The sequence below is a fragment of the Eleutherodactylus coqui genome, chromosome 12, assembly GCF_035609145.1.
Source record: "Eleutherodactylus coqui strain aEleCoq1 chromosome 12, aEleCoq1.hap1, whole genome shotgun sequence".
Lineage (NCBI taxonomy): Eukaryota > Metazoa > Chordata > Amphibia > Anura > Eleutherodactylidae > Eleutherodactylus > Eleutherodactylus coqui.
This window is the reverse complement of record NC_089848.1, coordinates 80,139,021-80,154,505: the sequence shown is the minus strand read 5'-3', so window position 1 is coordinate 80,154,505 and position 15,485 is coordinate 80,139,021. Positions and strand designations below refer to the sequence as shown.

At 43.3% G+C, this 15,485-nt stretch overlaps 1 protein-coding gene across 2 annotated transcripts in view; it reads right to left on the bottom strand.

The window, feature by feature from the left end:
• The window catches only part of LOC136586754 (corticotropin-releasing factor receptor 2), a 251,085-nt gene that overhangs the window by 30,784 nt on the left and 204,816 nt on the right, over positions 1–15,485 (bottom strand). For both annotated transcript variants that reach the window (XM_066584954.1, XM_066584955.1), the window contains one exon: positions 9,929–10,082. In XM_066584954.1, coding sequence (XP_066441051.1) covers positions 9,929–10,082 — 154 coding nt within the window. The remainder of the gene's footprint in view (positions 1–9,928; positions 10,083–15,485) is intronic.

Sequence of the window (15,485 nt, the reverse complement as noted above, 5' to 3'; positions counted from 1 at the left end):
TGAGATAGATAACTAGATGACAGATAGGAGATAGATGATAGTTAGATATGAGATAGATGATAGATAGATATGAGATAGATCAGGGGTCCCCAACTCCAGCCCTCAGGGACCACCAACAGGTCATGTTTTCAGGATCTCCTATGGTAAGAACACCCATGGCAATGGCTCAGGCACTGACAATAATTACATCACCTGTGCAACACTGAGGAGATCCTGAAAACATGACCTGTTGGTGGTCCCTGAGGACTGGAGTTGGGGAACACTGAGATAGATGATAGATAGATGATTGATAGATATGAGATAGATAGATATGATATGTGTTAGAGAGTGATGAGATCTATCTAGCAGTGCTCTATATTGAGTATAATTTTATGTACGTAAAGGGGTTGCCACGCAAGTTTACATTCTCCCCTATCCACATGATCCTCTTTGATGATCTACCTCTAGTCTGCTTAGCTGTAGTACATAAAAGTAAGTGAATCCCCCATTTCCCAAGGCTGTAATTAGAATTTTCACATTTTTATTGTGCCCTAATAAAACAATTTCATAATAAGACACGTTATGCCAGAATAAAATGCTTAATGTGTTTCAGAAATGCGCTTTGTCTTGAAGGTGCCAACTCAGCTCAATTAAGTAGAAATTATTTTGGATCTGTTCCATCTCTGGAAGCGGATATGATGGAGCTGCATTAAGAAGTAAACTACCTTAAGTGAGTGCGTATTTATTACAGAAAATTCTTAGTTCTGGCATGTGCTACATGAGATTTTGCAGTCATGTGTCTCACAGTAAAATGACTGAGGCTGTGCTTCCCTGACCTATGGGCAGGACAATCTAATTGCTGATTTTCCTACAAAATTGTGATGATATTGCATGGGAGAATTCACTGAATTCCTAAGATTGTGTCAGACACCAGGCATACAGGGCCAATGAAGGTCTGTGAAGGCCAATATAGAAAACAGGCTACCACATCCGTGCAATAACCCTATATAGTGCTCCAAATATAACAATATATAATGCTAAAATAATTATACCATATAGTGCCCAAATATATTGATCAAAGAATAATACAATATAGCATCCAAAGTAGAATAATACATAGTGTCCAAATAATTACAGCATGTTATATGCAAATAATAACACCCTATAGTGCCCAAAAAATTGCAATATGCTGTAAATTGTTCAAAGAGTAACACCATGTATTGATGAAGAAATACTGTATAGGACTGAAAAGAATTACACTATACAGTGAGCAAAGAATAACACCATATAGTACTGAAAAAACAACCCCATATGTTACCCAAGATTACACCATAAATAATACAAGAATAACTCCATATAGTGCTTAAAGAATAATACCATATATTGTTCAAAAATGTTTCAGCCCATTTGCTATTCATTTAAGAGAAATGGATCTGTGAAAACAAAGTGAACCCGAGCCTAAAGTTTTAATTGTTGCCCACATAATACTACCATGCAGTGCCAAAATAGTACTACCATACTGTGTCCAAACACTACCATCATACAGTGCCCAAATAATACCACAATACTGTGCTTATACACTGCCATCATATAGTGCCCAAATAATAGCATCATATAGTCTAAACATCACCATACTGTGCCTATTCAAAACCATTATATAGTGCACAAATAATAGTATCATAGTGTCTAAACAATATTGTTATACTGTACCTAAATGATACCATCATATAGTGCCCAAATAATACCATCATATAGTGTCTAAATAATATCAGCATACCGTGCCTAAACAATACCATTATATGGTGCCAAAATAATAGCTTCATATAGTGTTTGAATAATATCACATACTGTGTTTAAATAATACCATTATATAGTCTCTAAATAATATCACCATATTCTGTTGAAATAATACCATTATATAGTGACCAAATAATATCATTATCTAGTGTTTAAATATTACAGCCATGTGCTTTCCAAATAAGAAATGCAATACAATCTCCACATAATGCTGCATTTCAATAAATGCTTGCTCATCCTTTTCTCTGCTGTCAGCACAGGGGCATTACAGTTTTGTCTGGCAGTCTGGTTGCTACTTAAAGGGGTTGTCCCGAGGCAGCAAGTGGGTCTATACACTTCTGCATGGCCATAATAATGCACTTTGTAATGTACATTGTGCATTAATTATGAGCCATACAGAAGTTATAAAAAGTTTTATACTTACCTGCTCCGTTGCTGGCGTCCTCGTCTCCATGGTGCCGACTAATTTTCGCCCTCCGATGGCCAAATTAGCCGCGCTTGCGCAGTCCGGGTCTTCTCCTCTTCTCTATGGGGCTCCGTGTAGCTCCGTGTAGCTCCGCCCCGTCACGTGCCGATTCCAGCCAATCAGGAGGCTGGAATCGGCAATGGACCGCACAGAAGCCCTGCGGTCCATGAAGACAGAGGATCCCGGCGGCCATCTTCAGCAGATGAGTATGAAGACGCCGGACCGCCGGGATTCAGGTAAGCGCTGTGCGGGTGGTTTTTTTAACCCCTGCATCGGGGTTGTCTCGCGCCGAACGGGGGGGGGGGGGGGGGGTTTAAAAAAAAAAAAAAACCCGTTTCGGCGCGGGACAACCCCTTTAACAACCACAGACTTCTCAATGGGATTGTCAGGAAGCACATCTCTGGCAAACAGGACAGGATATCTCTATTGGGGATGGATAACACACAAATAGGTAAAGGAGCAGTCTAATATGAATGTTCCCAATAGCTGATCTTGGGGTCACATCCGTAAGGAGTAGTGGGCACTATTTTTAATGTACATGTCATATGACTGATGGGCGCTGTATGGTTAGGGTACACTGGGTATGTCTGTACATGCTTTCCTGTCTCCCTCCATAGTATCATACATGTCATGTCTTATGTTGGTGCACTGTGCAAATCTGTCTAGTCATTCTGTTATATGTATTGCACAGCTGTAGCGTGTGATGGGTTAAGTGTTTGCAAGAGCCTGTAGAATGCCTGTGAATGTATCAACTTATGTCCTGTCACGCGGTATGAGTGAGGCCAAAAATGTGAGTGTGTGAGAGCGGGAAGAAGGAGTTGACTCTTCAAGTTCCATTCTTCAGTTGTCCATTTTCTTCTGGGTTCCTGATCAAGAATGCCAGCTACATGAGGGTACCTTTAACCCTCATGCAGTGAACAATGAAAGAGGAAGAGAGGTTCCCTGAATTGACTGTTCTAGCATGAGAGAAGAGTGAGCCCCAAAGAGAGAGAGTATCGTGAGTGTTATTCTTCAAGGCCCAGTGCAGAGGTACTCTTTGTCAATTGTTTACACACGAGTGTCCTGAAGTTTGTGGCCGCCGGGTGGAGGTACTCTTCTTCAATTGTTCCCGCCCAAGTGCCCTGAAGTCTGGGAACGCCAGGTGGAGGTACTCTTCTGCAATCGTTCACGCCCAAGCGTCCTGAAACCTGGGACTGCTGGCTGGAGGTACTCTCTCCAATTGTTCACGCCCAAGCGTCCTGAAGTCTGGGACCGCTGGGTGAAGGTGTGAGTCTTCAATTGTTCACACACGGCGTCCTGAAGCCTGGGATTGCTGTGTGGAGGTACTCCTAATCAAGTCTGTCTAAATGCATGCACCTGGAATATTGCCTACTTTGCCTTGTACTGTTAGAATTATCTTCAAGTAAAGTTCTGCCAGACCCTGACCGTTCCCAGGAAACTGAGGTACGTTATATCTGTCTGCGGCTCCTTTATTCTCCGCCGAAGGTCATTCTGGTGTGTAATGGAACGGTGGCGTCACCCGTGACAATACCTATCCCTGTTCCACCGTTTATTGGGCATACCTCTCCTGGGGATGCCTGGAAGAGGCCCAGCGCTGCCCTGGTCGAGGCTACGTGTGTCCTTCGACCAGGGCAGAGCATGGTAAGTGCTGCCGTGACTAGCCAGCATCTTAAGCTCCCCAGTCCTTTACGTACCCCCTGTGTCCGGGGTCACCCTACGGGATGCTGCACATCCAGAGAGTTATACTATTAAGTAAGAGCACATAGGATTTTGAGGTGCAGCTTGGACATCTTGAGGTGCAATTGAATTTCAGTAACTATACTCTAGCCCTCATACCGCTCACACAACTTATGGTAGCCATACACAAAGCGATTTTGATGGCCAATAAGGCTGCGTTGTAACTAATTGACCACAAATCGCTTGGTATATATGCCCCAAAAGATTACTCATGTTGACCTTTATCTGGTTGAGTGCCATCAGATGTGTCAAAGAAAAAAGTCCAGCGTCATAGCATAGCATGGAAGCAGCTGAGCTTGATGTTCCTTCACAGATTATTATTTATCTTCTATACATTTGTGAATGTCTGTTTGTTGGAGCCTCACACACAAACTGTACGACCGATTGATATGACATTTTGCACACAGTATAATCTCGACCCAGAGAAGGTTGTAGGCCGATTTTTTTTTTTTTTAAATGTTCTCTTGGCAACGTTATTTGCATATTTTTGCCTTTCCTTGAATTTTAATGCAGCCGCCCCCAAATTTGCTTTCACCAATGGATTCTACGCACTCCATTTAGTATTCTTGGTTATTTCCAACAAGTAATTCCCACTAGAAGAGTCAGATTGAGCGCTGACAATTTGTGTTTCAGGAAGTGATATGTCCCCAGACAGGAATACATGGAGCAACCGAGGACTGAAAACTGTTGCCCATAGCAACCAATCACAGCACAGCTTTTATTTTACTTCAGGAGTATAATATGTAGCAACCAATCACAGCACAGCTTTCATTTTACTTCAGGAGTATAATATGTAGCAACCAATCACAGCACAGCTTTCATTTTACTTCAGCGCTAAAAGGGATTAAAAGCTGTTGCCCATAGCAACCAATCACAGCGCAGCTTTCATTTTACCTCAGCGCTAAAGGGATCAAAAGCTGTTGCTCATAGCAACCAATCACAGCACAGCTTTTAATTTACCTTAGCAGAATAACAAATGAAAGCTGAGCTGTGATTGGTTGCTATTGGCAACAAAAAATGCACAATTTTACTCAAATCGGACCAAAACTGGGGATTTGTATACAACACAAACAAACAGATTCTGTGTTTTAGATATAAGTAGCTTTCATTTTACCTCAGCACTGAGGATTAAAAGCTGTTGCCTTTAGCAACCAATCACAGCACACCTTTTAGTTTACCACAGCAGTATAATATATGGCAACCAATCACAGTGGAGCTTTTATTTTACCTCATCAGTATAATATATAGCAACCAATCACAGCGGAGCTTTTATTTTACCTAACAAATATAATATATAGCAACCAATCGCAGCGCAGCTTTCATGTTACCTCAGCAGTATAATATATGGCTAATACATTCACATCGCATTAGTCAGCGTTGGTTTGCTTCCACATATTTATGAGGTTGTTCTGATATCCTCTTTTCTTACTTAAAAAGTCCCGTTTTGTATTGCTCGTGTTCTGTATCGGGTTCCCGGGATATATATATATATATATATATATATATATATATATATATATATATATATATATATATATATAAAATGCACACTTCTGTTTGTTTGTGTCATAAACAAATCCACACTGCTGGTCTGATTTGATTGAAAGTTTGCCTGAGTGTTCTTCAGCACCAGGCGACGAATACTGGCGTAATTACAAATGGAAAACTCACCGACTTCCCCTGTAATTTTTATTGCCAACAGCAACCAATCACAGCTCAGCATTCGTTTCTTATACTTCTGAGGTAAAATAAAAGCTGCGCGATGATTGGTTGCTCTGGGCGACAGCTTTTTATTTTGGACGACTTCCATAACAGTGCGGTGCTCGGCTCATTGTTGTGGCACACTTTGTATATTCCAAGACTGCTAGTCATAAAATCGCTGTGCAACGCAGGGTATATCTTCTAGTATCTAATAAAGACATTTTATTGTGATGCTGCCGTGACGCTAGAATTTTCTCTTTGATCCTTGTGGTGGACCCTGCTCCTTGGACTTATCCGGGTACAGGTGGAGAGGATTCCTCAGGCAGTGAGCTGGCTTTTGTTTGTGTCTGATGCCATCAAATGTTGGTTGATATGTAGTCATCCAACATGGCAATGAAGCTCAGACTAAAGACTTATTTAGACCCAACAATTCTCGCTCAAAATTCGCTCAAAGCTGCTTTTTGAGCGAGAATCGTTGGGTCTAAACGCGCGGCCATCATGCAGTTTTCGTTAACAATTCGCTCATCATTGTCTTTCAGCAAGCTGAAACAAAACGATGAGTCTTATCAATATCAGATACTATTGTTTCAGCTGGTATCCCGCTCGGAGAACACAGCAGAAGTATGCAGAAGACAGCACTCCAGCTGTGTTCTGCATACCCTGCTCGGATAGCTCAGCAGTATACCAGCTGAGCGCTCCGAGAAGACAACAGCTCTATGCAGAAGATAGCAGTCTCACTTATGCAAAATGAACGCTCAAAACTGTCACTCAAACTGCCGTTTGAGCAAATTTTGCCGTGTAAATGCACACAACGATTATCACTCAAAAGATGTATTTGGAGCGAATTCTGAGTGATAATCGTTGTGTCTAAATGGGGCTTAAGGAGTGAATGTGCCCCACACGGAGGCTGTCTCTTTAGAATCATTAGAAACTTCTTGTTCACTCCGCAATCACAGAACTGCAGGAGGTGGACATGATCTTGAAGACCAACTACCTCCTGGCTGCCAAGAAAGTAACATGGACCAGACCTGGAGAAGTGAGAGCCGGAAGCTCTGCTAGAACTACCACCGCTGGGAGCGTGGAAGGTACCAAGCCACCATGGTTTTAACCACTGGACTCTTGATGGTTAAACCGATACATAAACCTTCTTGTCTGGAAGAAGGCAATGTGTTCTTCAATGTTTTCCTGCCAGGAAGCCTTCACAGTGTCTTCCACTAATGCTACAACTCAACACCCCTTTCATAAAGGATGCAACATACTCATCCCCCCGTGATCCACTGCCATCTAATACTCGATCCAATCTTATAGCAGGGCAAGCAGGGATACCACATTAATGTTACTTGAACCACGGCTTGATGACTGCCATCCTGAACTACTCGCTTCAGTACAGCTTTCTTGACCCTGCTTCATCCATCATGAATCTTGCTAGGTGCTCTCCCTAAGGAGAAAAGATAACGAATCTTGCCTTGTCTCACTACCCTCTTGAACTACATTACTGCTACCAATCTCCGGCTTATCTGACAGTTTGGATCATTTGACCCCTCTTATCTGCTATACCCTTCCGGATGTTTGTATAGACCATTGTTTGCAGTTGGCCGCAGCATCCATATCTCCTGTTGCTTCTAGATTGGTCTGATTTCTTACCAGTTAACGTTATCCAAAAGGTTAACGAGTCACGGGGCCCAGCTGAGTATCTTGACTAAGAACAAAGTCATGGGAAAAGGGAGGTGTTACAGGTGAAATTGTATCATCCAGGTTCTACATCTGCACAATGTTCAGGTAAGTTGGATACATTTTGACCAATTGTTATGAATGTATACAGGAACTATATATTATGTGCTATCAAAATGTTTCGATTCTGCCTATTTTAGATTACAGCTATAACAAGATAGGCAAACTTGTGTGAGCTACCGGACTTTAGACAATGTGGTCTTTGTCTAAAGCCATTTCTGTAGTTTTTGGGAAAACAATCCAATACCAGTATCCTGAATAGTTATGTAAATACCTCCTGCAAAGCTGAAAAGAATTTTAAGCAAGCGCGATGCAACTGACTGAGCTTGGGGGCAGCCGCACTAACTCCAATTTCAGCAGTATGTATCAAGGTATTTACAGTTCAAAGGAAACATTATAATTTAAGATTTCCCCAGCATAATCCATTTTCTGCGTAACGTCACTTATATGGTTGTGCTCAGGGAATCCAGAAGCTTCTTATGGTCCAAACAGAAGGATCACAAGACACCGGAAACCTACAAAAACTCAACATCTGCCCAACCGAGTGCGCTATGTCACCCATATTTAGTGATGGTAGATAAAACATTTCTGAACTGATATATAACGGTCATAGGTTTTCCTTAGGAGCTTCCTACGGGGAAATATGACCAAAATAAGACTTGTGGCTGAAAATTGTGTGATCCTGCATACACTCAAACTGCCCCATCACATGGTCAGGAGGAGGGTTATGGAGGTGTAGCTGGGACATGTTAATTTGGTAACCATCCTGTGCCGAGCATACCTGAACAATAAGGCCTCCTTCCCACGAACGGATTTCCGCCGCGTAATTCGCGGCGAAAATCCGCTGCGTTGCACGCAGCTATTAGGTTCTATTGAACCTAATAGCTCCATGCTCACGATGCGTAATTCCACCGCGGAATTACGCACCGCGATTTCTCCCGTCCTCACCCGCAGCATGCTCTATTTTCTGCGGGTGAGGACGGGCTGTACGCACTGACGGCTTCCATTGCAGTCAATGGAAGCCGTCCATTCACGCTATCTCCCGCTGTAACCAGCGGGAGATAGCGTGAAAAAACGCTTTCCCGCCCACCGCCGAGCGTCATATGACGCCAAATGACGCGGTCCGGCCGCGTCACGTGACACGGCTGGTGACGCGAGAGCGGTGGGCGGTGACGAGCGGTGACGAGCGGTGACGAGCGGTGACGAGCGGTGACGAGCGGTGACGCGGCGGTGGTGGGCGGGGAAGCGATTTCACGCTATCTCCCGCAGGTAAGTATAGGGGCTCTGGGGGGCGCCGTGACGGGCTTCACAGCGGAATATTACGCTGCGGAGCCCGTCACGCTCGTGGGAAGGAGGCCTAAGGGTTTTCATTTTACTGCACTGCATGCAAATTATAGGTGATCGGTCGGGTGGAAGTGCTGTACTGTCCGTGGTGGGCTGGTCACACTATATCAGGGGACTTGAGTACCTCCCCAAACATTGACCCACTCGGTGCATATCATTGCTGCCCTGGTCTACATTTATGCAATTGCCACAAATACCGGGATTGGTGCATGCGCAGTTGGATTTCCTGAATCTGCCCACAACAGGTACAGTTGTGCATGCGCCGATCACATTGCTTGCAGCTCTGGTTCGAGTTGTAGACCGCGTCAGTGATAGCGTGAGAACTTCTTATGTCACTAGCACAGAATGGGGCAGTATTTGGAAAGGTAGGAAATATCCTGAGATGGTCCGGCTAGCCCACCACAGACAGTCTGGCATGCCCACCTTATTTTACAGGTATGCTCGCCACAGGATGGTTAACAAAGTAACTATGTAAATGCCCATTACATCACTGTTTAAATGCTGTAGAGGGTTTAATATATTAAAATATGGTTACAAGTTCCCTTTAAAACTGCATCGCCAACCAAAGATCAAATGTCAGCCCTCAGGAGACTGTACCCACTGTACACGACTAACAAAGATGTACCCAACATGTCTCCATGTGCCCAGATTTCAGTCGATCTAATCAATTAGGTCTGTGTGTCCTTTTTACATTATATTTTTGTACTTTTTATAAGCATTGCTACTTTTTGTAATAAAACGTTGACCTTTATTAAGTTCAGTCTTACTCTCCTTCTAACGAACCTGTAGACCCCGATAAGACTGTCCCCTGTTGCATTACCAGAATTTACCTGCCTTACATTACGCAGTTAGTGGTGGCAGCGTGTATTATTTGGGATGCGATATATGCTATATGCCAACTGTCATTTCTTTCCAGAAAGTTGCATAGAGGGTGAACTCATATTGATTTCTGCCCCCAATAGGTGTCACAAACTATATTCACAAACACTCTAGGGCCAATTTCATGGAAGACCTTAGAGTATTTTTGGAGAATGGAGTAAAATTGGAACCCTACATAAACGTGTAAACGGACTCCGTGGTACTCAAACACCATTATAACTAATCCGAAAAGTTTCCAACACTATAACATACATATAATATAAAGCCGGTCACAAAAGTAAAGCTCCTACTTACACCATCCTATAAAAAGGAAGACCCACTTGCGCAGTTTGTCTGTAGAGTAAGTCATCACTATGGCCGTATGGAGGTAGCAGCCTTCAACGAACATCCAGAAAAAGTTGGTCACCACAAAATAATTGTAAATGGTTGTGATACATCGACACCAGATCTGAAAAATAAAGTGTCCTAGTATATTATATAATATAATAAACTCGAGACCCCTGCCCCCATAAACCATAACAGAGAGCGACTCAGAATCTGATGGACTCATATAGCAGAGACTTGTATTAAATGGATTATGCCACCAAGTTCATGAAGTTTGTCTTAAAGTTCTGAGTGACGGAGGGGGGGCGCACCGGCTTCTCCCCACCCGCATCATGCAGACTAATAGCTCCCTACCTTTTTGTGTATAGGGAGAGAGCTGTCACTCTGCATGCAGCCAATGCGGTCCCCTTCGTGACTCAGAACTCAGCTCCAGGTCAAACCTCATGAACCTGGTGACAGAATTGCTTTAAGTCCCTTATAAGTGAGACAATGAGGTGCAGGAAGGAGAAACCCTGCCAGAGAGGGAAATTTAGGTAAATGTACTGATTTGGTGAAAGAAGGGTTAATAAATCCCATTCCACACAACAGGGATGCAGCAGTTGCAGTTTCCTAAAGAAATGGATGTACGTAGTGTGTTTTTTTAATTATACATTCAGCGTAAATGAGAAACTTCGGCTTCAAAAAAATATATTTTGATTGATTTGAAATGTGATAATTTGTAGAGCAAGAAAAGCTTCTGGAACTGTCAAGTGAGACTGAAATACGGGAAGACAATACAAGATAGTGATCTAGTGTCATCGTCACCACACTAAACTCCTCGTACAAAAACAATAACAAAGTGTAATAATATGTAATTAGCTTCATTTATGTACTTACCTTGAGTTACATTGTATCTTCTACTCTAGTCACATCCTGAGCTGCATTCACAATCTGCTGCCTACAACTGGGAAAGCAGATGCACCCCGGACAACATCTATGCATATACAGTAAGCACTACACCACCATGCAGGGGCCGAACCAGACTCCTAGGGTGCAATTCTTAATTCTCTGGATATGACTGGAGAGTCAAATGAGACTAAATTGCTGTATAGAAGGACTGTTCTTAAAGGGGATGTCTGATTTAAGGCACCCTATTATAGCATTCTGTATTAGTAGAGAAGAATCTTCGATTCACATCCCTCATCTATGAGTCAGTATGGGGAGCACACACAAAGACAGCCCTTTTCTCTAGAGAGCAATACACAGGCAGCCCATTGAGTTTAATGTGCACCATGTACAGTTGCAAGAAAAAGTAAGCAAATCCTTTGGATCAGAGGTTCCCAAACTTTTTTGCCCTGTAGACCACTGACCGTTTTTTTTGGTTTAGTTTTCCGTAGACCCCCTGCCTGCCTAAGGCCATCTGCACATGATCGGGTCGGATCCGCATCGGGAGCCCTCAGCAGAATCTGACCCAGTGCCCGGCCGGCATCTGTGCATACCTGTTATTTCTTCTTCAGTCCGCACAGATATGCGCAGTACAGCTTTTTTTTTTTACTTTTTTCTATGTGGAGACAATAAATATACATCTTAGGATGTGAAGGAGATGCCTTTTGATTTCTGTATGCTGCTCTTTGATTGTTTTTAGCTACATTGTGGTGGATTCTCAAGTCCAGATCCTACATGTGAGCATGCAACCTCTTCTGCTTCTGCGATATTGGTCTATGGTTGTACTGTTGACACTATTCTGGTGTTGCTGATTGTTATCTAAGTCACAACTACAGACAAACACACTCTAGGGGTGCATTTACGCACGTTTTTGCACATCTAAAACTTTTGCGTGCCATATGCAGAGAATAGAACCCATTGATCTCAATGGGTTTGCTTTCCAATTTTGTTCATGCACAAAAATATTGGTCCTGCTCTATCATTTGCGCACCAAAGGTTCCCATAAAAATCTGTGGGGGGTGCGCAAATGTGCATACCACACTCAGTGGGATGCGCAATATGCTACGCAATTCAATAAAAAAAGGCGCAAAAATACTCCAATACGCACGCAAAAAAGCCTTGTGCATAGTCCAAATATGTTGCACTGAGACGTGTGAAAACCCATATGCCTGTGTGAAGGGGGCCTAAGGGTCCTTCTACATGCGATGATTGTCAGGCGCGTTACACAAGAGCGAGTATAGATTAGTGAATTGAAAAATAGCGGGTCGGGGATCGCTTCTGCCCACCCGCCTCCATTCAGAGTAAACAGTAACAGTAACATTTGTTATTCAGTTGCTGCTTAACGATTAACATTCAGACTCCCGCGATCCAGTAATAATATGAACGATTATCATTCAGTGTAAAAGGGCCCTAAAGAAGCTAAAAGAAAGCAGTTGTACCGTTCATGTTTTTATTGAGCACATTGAATAAACAGCTACAGTGCAGGGTGAAAAAGTAAGTGAACCCTTGAATATAGTAACGTGTAGATGCCTGCCAAATGTTTGCTGCAGCTACAAATAAGATTTGCACAACGTTAAGGATTAATTTTGGACCAGTCTGCTCTGTAAATCTGTTTCAGTTCATCAATATTTCTAGGATGCTCTGCATACACAGCCCTGTTCAAGTCATACCACTGCATCTCAATAGGCTTAAGATCTGACTCGGCCATTCCAAAATACAAATCTACTTCTTTTACAACTATTCTTTAATTGATTTACTTGTGTACTTGGAGTCATTGTCTTGTTACATCACCCAACGTCCCCACATTTTATTAATAAATCCAGGTGGTTTCAAAGGGTTCACTTACTTTTCCACAAAAATGTAATATGGTTGTGCTGCAGCGGAACTGACGGTCTTACTGACGTGTTTCTTCATAAATTACAGCTGATCTTTGGTGGTCCCAGTAGCAGGACAACACCCAGTCATCAGCTTATTTTTAGGGGACTCTTCCAGCAGAAAGGGATTGACCATACTGAAGAAACCGTCTAGTAGACCAAGCTGCCACAAAGAGAGGAAGATAATGTCAATAGTGCCTCCAAATTGGCTTGGACATGTAGGAGTTGATTGACATCCAATTTTGGACATACTCAATTGGGCAACACCCTTTCAGAATACTTTTTGCCCTGGTTATCAGTTCATATTGCTGAGGAAAGACTCTGGTGGCCACATAGTTTCCTTGCAGTGGCTGATGTAGGAAAAATGCAGTATTATATAGGGCAATCAAATAAGTGAGTAACTAATACCCAGGTTTCCTTCCTCCAGACTGGGAGCCACCCACAACAGAGGATACTCTGAGTGATACACTAATACAGCTTATGGGAATGGGTTGTCCTAGCTTTAATCATTCAGTAAAGTCAAATCAGTCAAAAAGTCAACTGCAGGGAACCCGGGCTCTTTGAAGTCCATATGACCTAATAGGGCCCTTTAGGCCTTAGTCAGACGGGCGTTTTTTCGCGCGATTTGCGGATCGCATGACGGATGCGCATCCGCAAATCGCGTGACCGGTGCGCGCAAGTCGCCCGCAAATCGCCCAAAAATCTGCTCCTAGCCGCGTTTCATTAGAAACGGGCCGGAGCTGTCCAGCGCATTGCATTCAATGGAGACGGCAATACAGCCGTCTCCATTGAAAGCAATGCGCTGCGGGCGAGCCCGGGATGAATTATCGGTAAGGGCTTAAATATATAAGCCCTTCCCTGCAATTCATCCTAAAATGTGTTAAAATAAAAAAAAATTGTATACTCACCTGCCGGCAGCCGGAGCTCCGAGCGGCCGTCCTGCAGTGGGTGTGAAGGGGGTGTGAGTCAGACCTGCCCCCTGATTGGCTCAGCGCTGAGCCAATCAGAGGCATGCCTCACTCACACCCATTCATGAATGGATGTGAGTCAGACCTGCCCCTGATTGGCTCAGCGCTGAGAGGCAGCAGTCACTCACCCATTCATGAATTCATGAATGGGTGTGTGAGTGAAACCGGCCTCTGATTGGTCAGGCTGTGACCAATCAGAGGCAGATCATTCAGCAGGCGGGGATTTTAAAGCCCCGCCGGCTGAATAGTGCCGAGAAGCAGTTCAGGAGAACTGACAGCGGCTGCGGCTGGACTCCGGCTGCAGCGGAAAGGTGAGTATACAATTTTTTTTTATTTTAACACATTTTAGGATGAATTGCAGGGAAGGGTTTATATATTTAACCCCTTCCCGACAATTCACCCCGCGCATGCCGGCAGCCCATTGCTTTCAATGGAGCGGCTGTATTGCCCGCTCCATTGAATTCAATGGGCAAACATCGTTCTTCTCTGCCACAGCTGTTACAGCTGTGGCAGAGAAGAATGATTTGTCTTCTATATGTTCTCAATGGGGTCGGCGCTGCTGCCGCCGGCCCCATTGAGCGCATATAGAGAAGAGAACAGGAATCGCAGATCGCAGATAGGTGCGATCTGCGATTTTTTGTTCTATAATTTATCGGACGAGCGCATAAAAAGCGCTCATGTGTCCGATACCATTGCAAAGCAATGGTTTTAAAAAATCGCCGGACGCATGCGCAAATCGCGGCTAAAAACGCCCGTCTGACTGAGCCCTCAAGGACAAAATTGACTGTGTCCTGCAAGAGCTTAATTGTATAAGTATGTCTGCCATTGAATTAACTGCAATTAATTTTTATACTTTACGGGAATATCACATTTATCAGCGCTGCTCTTATATCATCTATGGACGACTGCCTGTTTACTGTGAATAGACGCGGGCAGACGAAAGAGATCTCCGGCACACTCCGCCTCCATTCACTGAGCGATCACTGTGTGAAAGTACAGGAGCAATTGTAGCTGCGACGTGTATTGGGTGCTTAAGCGCCCGACAATCATCCTGTGTGAAAGGACCCTTAGTATGATCTGATTGGTGGTGAAAGATCATACCTTCTCGTATTGATATTGGTGCATCCAAAAATGCAGGGGTGACAACTTTTTGTCACATCTCGTTTTTGTTCCAAAATAAACTCAAACCTTATGGAGTTTTTCCTGTCATCCTCGCCTTTGAAAAATGTTTTGTACTGTGTTGTTTTATCACATCGTCCTTGTACTGAAAGCTCCGTTCTCTACTCCGTCTGAGATTTTATATCTCCTGTTATCCAGTTTATCTATTATCTACTACTAACAATGGTATAATAGAAGCCGCCGATGTAGCTGCGTGGCATAAGTGCACGGAGACAAATCTAAACTGGCGCAGTGAATAGAGGTGACTAAGACGTCAACGGAGGAGAGGTGACTCGGAGCGAGATTACGCCTGGAAATAAGGAGCAATTATAAGGAATAGATTTCTTAGATCTGTGAAGGCCACACTCAAGGTCACCTGTGGGCTCACAAGACTGAGAGAAATATTTGCTCAATATATAGTACAGTTGTAACCAAAAACTTTGAGACTGACACAAATTTTGGATTTCACAGTTTGCTGCTTCAGTGTTTTTAGATCTTTCAGTCAGATGTTTCTAGACTTTTATTGACAAATACATCAAATCTAGGTAAATACTCAATAGTTACAGTTTTGACTAGAGATGAGCGAGCATACTCGTTAAGGGC